At 30.6% G+C, this 10,000-nt stretch overlaps 2 protein-coding genes across 10 annotated transcripts in view; one reads left to right on the top strand and one right to left on the bottom strand.

Annotated features, from left to right (window-relative positions):
- LOC122638058 (protein glass-like) overlaps positions 1-6,640 on the top strand; it is a 9,718-nt gene extending 3,078 nt beyond the window's left edge. For 2 of the 3 annotated variants that reach the window (XM_043830692.1, XM_043830691.1), the window contains exons 4-8: positions 605-935; positions 2,217-2,498; positions 3,136-3,486; positions 4,316-4,483; positions 5,346-6,640. In XM_043830692.1, coding sequence (XP_043686627.1) covers positions 605-935; positions 2,217-2,498; positions 3,136-3,486; positions 4,316-4,483; positions 5,346-5,511 — 1,298 coding nt within the window. In that variant the 3' untranslated portion in view covers positions 5,512-6,640. The remainder of the gene's footprint in view (positions 1-604; positions 936-2,216; positions 2,499-3,135; positions 3,487-4,315; positions 4,484-5,345) is intronic. The other variant, XM_043830693.1, reaches the window with a different exon arrangement.
- Positions 1-10,000, bottom strand: part of LOC122638057 (C-terminal-binding protein) — a 47,182-nt gene that overhangs the window by 12,829 nt on the left and 24,353 nt on the right. For 2 of the 7 annotated variants that reach the window (XM_043830688.1, XM_043830689.1), the window contains one exon: positions 3,616-3,770. The exons of the other annotated variants lie outside the window; for them this stretch is intronic. In XM_043830688.1, the coding sequence (XP_043686623.1) occupies positions 3,768-3,770 (3 nt within the window). In that variant the 3' untranslated portion in view covers positions 3,616-3,767. Of the gene's footprint in view, positions 1-3,615; positions 3,771-10,000 lie in introns of those variants that run through there. 7 annotated transcript variants of the gene reach the window in all.

The raw sequence follows: 10,000 nt of genomic DNA, 5'->3' as shown, positions 1-10,000 counted from the left end.
ATCGTGTTTCACCAATTCATAGTAATCCAATCAATGCTGATAAGTCGATTGATTAGTCGTTATTTCACATTTTTATTGTCTTAATCATTGTCATTTACAATGTGAATTTTATTTTTTCTTAATTAGTTCATAATTCGAATTCTTATTCATTAATTGAAATTCTATCTCTCTCTCTCTCTCTCTCTCTCTCTCTCATTCTCTCAATGTCTTTTACTTTCTGCCTTCTTTATTCAAACGATAATAACGTGATAATAACCAAACGAAACTTTCGAGTAAAATAACGTACGTGTTATTATAATCATTTCGTCGATACAAAAAAAAAAAAATATCTTCGAGTTATCGAAGTATATCGTTGTATTATACGTACATCGGTTAGATATAAATGAAATAAAAAAGAAAAAGAAAAAAGGACAGAAAAAAAATATATATATATATCATCAATTGGCATTGATCGTAAAGAAAAAGATAAAAAAGAAAAAATAAAAAAAAAATTATTTTATTTACGTATATATATATATATATATATTTATAAACATATAAATATATATATATATACACAATACATATATATATATATATATATATATATATTTATAATTCATAGGATCGGTGGGTACAATCGAGGCGACCATACCATCTGGGCTTTGTACCGGTTCGTTGGGTGTTCTTACAAACGACGATACCTTGACCGACAATCAAAATGAAGAAACGTTAAGTGCATTGCAAGGTACATTACGTTTGCAAGATTTACAAGCCTCCACGGAGGATATTACGGGGCCAGATCAAACTCAACAAATTCAAACGAATTCAGGCCAAGGCCAAGTGGTCGGTGGTGAATTTGGTAGTGGTTTTTGGGTCGACGATATGGCAGGTTTTCCACCATTGGATTTGGATCCATTGCCTGGTTTGTTCAGTCCTTGTTCGGGTACATACAAGTAAGTAATTTCATATATCTTATGTATAGATATATAAATATTCTGTATACGTACGAGTATGTGTTTGTTTGTTTATTTGTTTGTTTATTTGTTTCTTTGTTACGCGTGTCTCCGTAAATTTTTTTTATTTTCGAATCAGACTGCTATAAAGTGTACGCTTTTCGTTTAATATAATAATAATAGTAACAATAATAATAACAAAGTTGTGTATAGATTAAGATTTTGCTTTTATCTGATATACAATTGTATCTTAATAGTTATGTCCACTCTTATCTATATACCTATAATCTCTTGTAATCCGAAAAATATCTCTCTCTCTCTCTCTCTCTCTCTTTCTTTCTATATATGTCTTTTTTTTTTGACTTTCTCTTTTTGTTCCTCGAATTAAATGCGAATGTGTCTATTAAAAAAAAAAAAAAAAGAGAGAGAAAAAAATTGAAAAAGGAAAAGAGCAAAAAAAAAAAGAGAGAGAAAGAAATGAAAAACGAAACGAAAAGGAAATAGGCGCTTATGTCTCGTCTGATCTGTATCAGACTTCGTCTACTTTCTGCAGAAGCTCTCTCTCTCTCTCTCTCTTTCTCTCTCTCTCTCAGGCAGAAGGATTATTTCGGTAAAAAAGACGAAATTAATTTCTTTTTTCATTATTATTATTATTACTTTATTTTTTCTTTCTTTTTACTTGTTGTAATTATCATTATCATTACTATTATTATTATTATTATTGTTGTTATTGTTATTATTATTATTAATTAATTAATTGATTGATTGATTGATTAACTAACTAACGTAGTCGAGACAACAAAATGATAAATATCGTTCAACAATTCGATATTTAGATCGAACAAAAAAAAAATAAATAAAAAGAAGCTCCAACTGATCGTCAATCTATCACACTTACTCTCTTTATTCTTTCTTCTTTTCTTAAAATATAATTTTTTTCTTCTTCTTCTTCTTCTTCTTCTTCTTCTTCTTCTTCTTCTTCTCCTTCTTCCCTTCTTTCTTTTCTTACATACAAAAATTATCGACTATCTCGAAAACGCGATAATATATCTCGTCGTATGATATAGAACGTAAAAGAAAGGAGAATGGAGAAAAGAAGAAAAAAGGAAGAAAGAAAAAATGGACCAGTATTTCCAAAAAAAAAAAAAAAAACAAAAGAAAAAAGAAAAAGAAAAGACAAATGTAATAGAACCAAAATAAAAAAAGAAGGAAAAAATCATACATAAAAAGGGGGTCCCCCTAGCTCGACGTACCTTATAATTTTAAAAAGCGTTTTTGCAGTTGGGGATGTCCAAGGGGCGATTGCGTACCAAGGACAAACAATGGTAATGGCGAAGGCGTCGCTGACGTATTGTTATCCTTGAAACATGCCGTCGTACATCCTGGAAGTCCTACAGGAGGATATTATTCAACGGGTGGACCTACGACCCATCACTATACGCAAGATTATACTCAGAATTTAGGACCACCCGTAGGCCCGCCACCAACTCATTACGCGTCGGCACCAGCAATGTCGGTCAACGTTTCGATGAACATGACGATGAACATGAACTTGCATCCTGGGTAAGCCTTTTAAGATCGATATATATATATATATATATATGTATATATGTATACGTATATGTATATGTATATGTATATAATACTTTCTTTGTTATTACTCTTCCCTCTCGTACGTGATGTACGTAATACTTGACGTTACATAGAACCTATACGGATAAAAAAAAGAGAAGAGAGTGGGGAGAAGGAAAGACGGGGTAAGAGGGTGTATAGAGAAAGAGAAAGAGAGAAAGATAGAGAGAGGGAAACCAAAAGAAAAAGGATGAATAGAAAAAAACACAAAACAAAACAGAACGTAATAGATATACGTAGTATGAGGAGGAATAAAAGAGGACAGAGAGGGATGAAAGATACGGGGGTGTGGAGTGTGAGAGAAACGTCGAACGACCCTGAGAAACGACCATTATTTCCGCCATTATTTTCAGACAGGGTGAGAGGGAAGAGAAATGACTAGAGAGAGAGAGAGAGAGAAATATATATATATATATAATTTATATTAGTAAATATATTTATATTTATTATTATATATATTTATATATTACGTGTGTATATATGCACGCACACACTAAAATACACACACACATGTATGTATGTATATATATATATGTATGTGTGTATATATATATACGCGTGTGCGTAGGTACGAGCAAAGTTATTCGTCGGCATGGGGTGCAGAACCGTTGTTAAGTCCCGCCCCTCAATACAATCCGGTAGAAACACAGACGAGGGTAAATCAGGCGTCGACGAATGGCCTGATAGGTGGTAGTACTGGTCACGCCCACGCTCATCCCCATCCGCACACTCACCCCCGTCTCCAAGGACCGAACGAGCACGCGCTCTGTGTTAATGGTGGTGGAGGTGGACCAAACGTCGTAACCAACCCGGACGACAATGGCAGGCCAAATCTCTGCAGGATATGCGGAAAATCTTATGCCCGGCCTAGTACTCTTAAAACACATCTTAGGACTCACTCTGGCGAGAAACCGTTCAGGTTGGCTGCTTAAAAAATATTTTGTTTCTTTTTCTTCTTCGTGCCTTTGTTTTTTCATTTTTGTTTCTTTGTTCTTCTTTCCTTGTCTCTTTTCTTCTTCCCTCTTCTCACGGTTTTTTTTACGTCGTCCATCTTCTTTTTCATCGTCCTCTTCGTCTTCGTCTTCGTCTTCTTCTTTTCGTTATTATCGTCCTACTCGTCCTCATTTATTTTCCCGATAAAACTTTCTACCATCAGGAACACCACTACCACCATCATCGTCATCAACATCGTCATCCTCGTTACTGTTGGAAATAGAAAAAGGATATGATGATATCGAATCGTTTTTATCATTATTCATCATCATCATCATTATCGTCATCATCATTGTTATCATCATCATTATCGTTATTATCATTATCATCTGTATCTTTTTTTCTTTTTTCATTACTTTCCTTTTCATTGATTTTCTATCTTTCATTGTTCTTTAAAAATACGCGCTAATATAACAATCCGGATTAATTTATGCAATATCGCGTATATATTCGAAACTATTGTTTTAACTAAATCGATAGAGTCGCGATCAAAGAGAAAGAGAGAAGGAGAGAGAAAGAGAGAAGATAAAAGAGAGACAGAGACAGATAGATAAATAGATAGATAGGGTAGTTCATTGACGTAATACTATTGACCGTAATATGGATGACAGATATAGAATGAGAGACCAACAGATAGACAGACAGACAGACAAATTGTAAATATGTATATATATATATATATATGTGTGTGTATATAGAATTAATAAAAAAAGAAAAGTAAAACAAAATATAATGATTGGATGGTTCGATCGCAGATGTCATGCGTGCTCGAAAGCCTTCAGCCAAGCTGCCAACTTGACCGCCCATACGAGAACACATTCAGGAGAGAAACCATTCCGATGTCCAGTTTGCGATAGAAGATTTTCACAAAGCAGTTCGGTGACGACACACATGAGAACTCATTCTGGTGAACGTCCTTACAGGTACGATGATGTGATGCATATGTCTTCCATACAGAAATTTTTCATATATGTATATATATATATATATATATATATATATATATATATTAACCCTTTATAACATACTGTGTGTATATATACACATAAATGACTTTAAAGTTATATACATATATGAATGTGTGTGTGTGTGTGTGTGTGTGTGTGTGTGTGTGTGTGTGTGTGTTTATACAAGTAAAAATTCCTAAGATTATTTAAGAAAAGAATTATTTTACTCTTTTTCGAAAATTTTCAGAATAAAACTACAAATCTAGAGACTTTTGACCCATCTAGAAACTTTTAGCCCTCCGTCCTGTATTTCTGTATTTTTTTTTAATTTTTTATTATCGATCCCACAAATATTTTATCGTTACTTCATATGCAAAGTGTTTTCTTTCTTACTTATTTTTTTTTTTTTTTTTTTTTTTTTTTTTTTTTTTTTTTTTTTTTTAATAATTATATTCGTGCAAGTAACACACCATAACTTTGATACGAAACGATGATTACGAAAAATATTTTTCGTTTCTCAGATATCGTGACACACACTTACACCCTCCCGCGCGCGTGCGCATTCGAAAGTTCGAATTATTTAAACGTTATTTTTCATTATTAATTTTATTATCGAAAAATATAATTCTTCTTTATGATTTACAAAATTTTTCGAACATACATCTCGCGCGTGTGTGTGTAAGTAGCACACAAAAATATATTTTTTTAATATCTCCAACGATTTGGTAATAATATCTTAAATGAAATTGATTTTACATGGTGTTAAGAGAGATGTATAAAAAAAAAAAAAAAAGATAAAAACGACAAAGTAAGAAGAAAATATTCTTTCAATTTTTAGATGTCGCCTTTGCAAGAAAGCGTTCTCCGACAGTTCGACGTTGACAAAACACTTACGAATTCATTCCGGTGAGAAACCATATCAGTGCAAGGTATGTCTCCTAAGATTTAGTCAAAGTGGCAATCTCAACAGGCACATGAGGGTTCATACGGCGACCCTAACGTGACACAATTCAACGAAGACAATCGATAGCAATCATTCGCTGCCACGATATTGTCGAATACCGGTTATTCGACATGGAACTGGAACTATTACTATTACTACTACTACTACTACTACTTCTACTGCTGCTGCTGCTACTATTAATACTAATACTACCACTAATACTAATAATAACTTGACGACAAAAATTTAGAATAATAATCGATAAATAGATCGAAATACAAAACACCGAAGTGTGTGTTGTCTCTGTACAGCCGATAAATCTCTCTTCTCTCATTCCTCCCGACTGCAACCGAAATTTTAAAAAGAGAAAATAATAATAGAATAAAATAAAATAGTGTTTAAAAAAAAAAAAAGAAAACTAAAAAAGAATCCTAATAATATTCAGTTCTTTCGCAATGTTTTTTCTACAGAAAAACAAAAAAAGAAAGAAAGAAAGAAAAAAGCAACCTAAAGATCGCATCGATCAATCTTCCACGTCAGAGTCTTCGAATAGGTAATATCGTAAATCGAGAAAAATAAAATTAATTAACACGGTCGAAATAACAATAAAAAAAATTAAATCGAATTAAGAAAAGAAAAGCAAAATTAAAAATTAAATATAAACGGTATTCCAATCAAATTCAATTCTAACGAAACTAAATTTAAAAATCAATCAAAGATCTCATCGATCGTTCACGTTCGAGCCTTCGGATAGGGAAAATATAAATCAAGCAATGAAATGATATGATATGATATGATATGATATGATATGATATGATATGATATGAAATGAAATGAAATGAAAAAAGAAAGAAGAAAAAACCGATAAAGGATTTTTCCGAGTTAAGTTTAGATCTTTATAGATCATCGCGAGATCGAGATCGACGTTTTATATTTTTAAATCCAGGAGACGAATGATAATCGAAGGATCAACGATCGAGATAGATGATATTAAATCGATCGATAGATCGACAAAGAGAGAGAGATCAATAGATCAATCCGATCGATCGATCAAACGCACTTAGCTATTTAAATTAGGTCGGGATCAGGTTGTTGATGGGATATCGTAATTTAGATCTCCAACACATCCACCATAGCACCGTTGATTATTGTACAAATATTGTATTTATTATAATTAATTATAATATTAATGTGTTGTTGTGTGTTTTCACCACCCTTTCATTTTCTTTTTTTTTTCTCTCTTTTTTTATTTATTTATTTATTTATTTTTTTTTTTTTTTGAATTTTCGTCATCATGTGGCATTTCTTTATTTTTATTTTTTTTTTTCTTGTTGTTGTTGTTCCTTTTTTCTTTTTCTTCTTTGTCAGTTCATTTTATCCTTTGTTTCCTTTATTTTATTTATATTTATATGTATATATATATACACACATATATATATACATATACATACATATATATATACACATATACATATCTATAAGATATATACATATATGTATATATATACATATATATAATGGTGAAACAAAAGTATTCACTGACGCCACTTTTTGTCAAAACGAAGAACGATATATACGTACATATATATATATATACATATATATATATACGTATCCATACATACACACACCCGCTCACGCTCACACGCACACGCGCGCGCGCACACGCACCACACACCCACACACACACACCCACATATATATTCATATATTCATATATCTATGCGTATATATATATATATATATATTTCATATATACATATACACATACATACATATATATATACGTATATGTATATGGAATATTATTCGTATGAGAAAAAGAAAAATATTTAATCGATTAAAAAACGGATGAGAGAATGAACATGTGCGTTTTCTTTTTGTAATCCCGCAGCATCAGGATCCACGTATCGTCGTCATGTGGGGGCAAGGGGTGGGGGTGGAGTTGAAGTTGAGCTTCAGGTTGAGGTTGAAGTTGAGGTTGAGGTTAGAGTCGAAGGCCAAGTTAAGATTGAGGAAAACATGGGAGAAGGAAGAAGAAGAAAAAGAAGAAGAAGAAGGAGGAGGCTCTCGTGTTGTCGGGGGAGGTTCAACTTTAACTTCGGGGTTTTTTTGTTGTTCTAAATATTTGTTCATGAATTTTGTCACCGCCATTATGATTTCCCTCTTTCTCGCAGGTTTAAACTATATCAGGACAACTTTGTCTCTCACTTTACAGAGTACCCATTTTTTACTTATCATCGTCATCATCGTCATCGTCGTCATCGTCATCATCATCGTCGTCGTCGTCATCATTATCATCATAATCATCATTATAATCATAATCATAATCATCATCATCATTATCATCGTAATCATCATCATCGCTATCATAATTATTAATATCATCATAATCATCATCACTCGTCATCAAAAATCTTTCGCTCGCTCTCTTTCTCTCTATACATATATAATAATTATGGGTATTTATATAAAGTAATAATTATTCTTGCAATCAAAAAAAAAAAGAAAAAAAAGAAAAAAGAAGAAAAGACGAGAAAAAAGAAAATAAAAAGGTAGAAAGGAAGAAAATAATAATAATAATAATAATAATAATCAAAGAAAAAAAAAACAAAACGAAAAAAAAAAAGTAATAAAAACGGTAGAAGAAGACGAAGTATTATGTAATAAGGTTTTTCCTAAGTTATGTACCGGCACGGCTATGCAGGGACGACGAGCTGGTCCGCCATTGTTATATCTTTTATTTTATTTCATTTCATTTCATTTCATTTCATTTTATTTTACTTTATTTATTTACTTATTTATTTATCCTCTTTTTTTTAATTTTTTTTTTTCTTCCCTTATTGAAAACTCATCTCCAAATAATAAAGATATTAGTTTTCTAATTGAAGGAGGAGAGGGGAGAAGGGGCAGAGGAGGATGGGGACCATCTTGTCGCGCAAAGCGAACGTACCTCTTGTGTTTACTTCTCTCTCTTTTTTCTTTCCCCTCGATATTTTTTTTCTTTGTGTTTTAAATCGTTTCTTGCTTTTCTTAATGTACGTAATCTCGTCTATCCTATTTAAAAATGTACGATGTCAACATTATCATACCCCGTGTATGTACGTATGATGTGTGTATGTGTATGTATATGTGTGTGTAGGAATAAGCGTTATGTATACATCATATGTGTACGTATTGTGATGTTTCGTTCACTTTTTACTTTTTCTTTGTTTGCTTCGTAATATCCCCCTATATCTCTCATTCCTCATTCACTCTCTCACTCACTCTCTCTCTCTCTCTCTCTCTGACTCTCTCTCTCTATCTATTTAATTCTCAACTTTCTCGCTTTCTCTCTTTCTCTCTCTCTCTCTCTCTTTCTTTCGTAGTCCTTGTGTACTTCAATTAAAATGTACTTTTGTATAATCTGATTTTCATTCATATATATATATATATATATATATATATATATATATATATATATTACATCAATTGGAATGATTTTCATATCTGAAAAAATAGAAAAAGAAAAAAAAGAATAATAAAATAAAATAAAAAAAGAATACAGTAAAAAAAGAAAACAACATCGAAAGAAAAATGTGAAGAGTGACAATTTCCATAGGCATACTTTACGATGAATAATAACAAACACGATTCAGTCTCTATATATTTCTTTTTTTCTTCTTTTGTATCTCAGTAATTTTTAAATATATATATATATATATGTATATGTATATGTATATGTATATATATATGTATGTATGTATGTTATTTCCAGAATATACAATAACTAATTAATCTGCATTAGATTATTCAAGCATACGCGTATTTGATAAAACGCTATCACAAAGTGTCCAAATTCGATATACATATACATATGTGTATATGCATATATGTACATATGTGCATATATATATATATATATACAAACACATATGTATGTATATATATATATATATATATAATATCTTATTTACCGGTGTCGATTAGAAAATTTTGAAATTTCTAAAATCAATGTTTCTAGCTATGAACCGCGATCCACGTTATTTACGCTATTTAACGTGACGATAATTAGCACAAATTATTGAAAAATTACAATAGTAATAATAATAATAATTACAATAATAATAATAATAGTAATAGTAATCGTTATTAAATCAAAGTAAAAATAATCAGGACAATAAACCGAACTGTGGATATGTGTATCTCGAAAATAGATCTTTCTCCATATATATGATGTTCGCTCGTATAATTTTTTTTTTTTTTTTTTCATTATTACTATTACTACTATTATTATTACTATCATTATTATATTATTATTATTAATATTTATTATTATTATTATTGTTATTATTATTATTACTACTATCACTATTATTAATGTTACTATTATTATTATTATTACTTATTATTATTATTATTATTTATATTATTATTATTATTATTATTATTATTATTAATTTATTTTTGGGGGTAATTTTTTTCCTCCTTTAATATTATTTTTTATTTATTTATTTATTTATTTTTTCCTTTTTTTTATCAAGATATCATCGTCATATCAATCATCATCA

The sequence above is a fragment of the Vespula pensylvanica genome, chromosome 2 (assembly GCF_014466175.1).
Source record: "Vespula pensylvanica isolate Volc-1 chromosome 2, ASM1446617v1, whole genome shotgun sequence".
In the NCBI taxonomy this organism is placed as follows: Eukaryota; Metazoa; Arthropoda; class Insecta; order Hymenoptera; family Vespidae; genus Vespula; species Vespula pensylvanica.
This window is presented reverse-complemented; position numbering and strand designations above follow the sequence as displayed.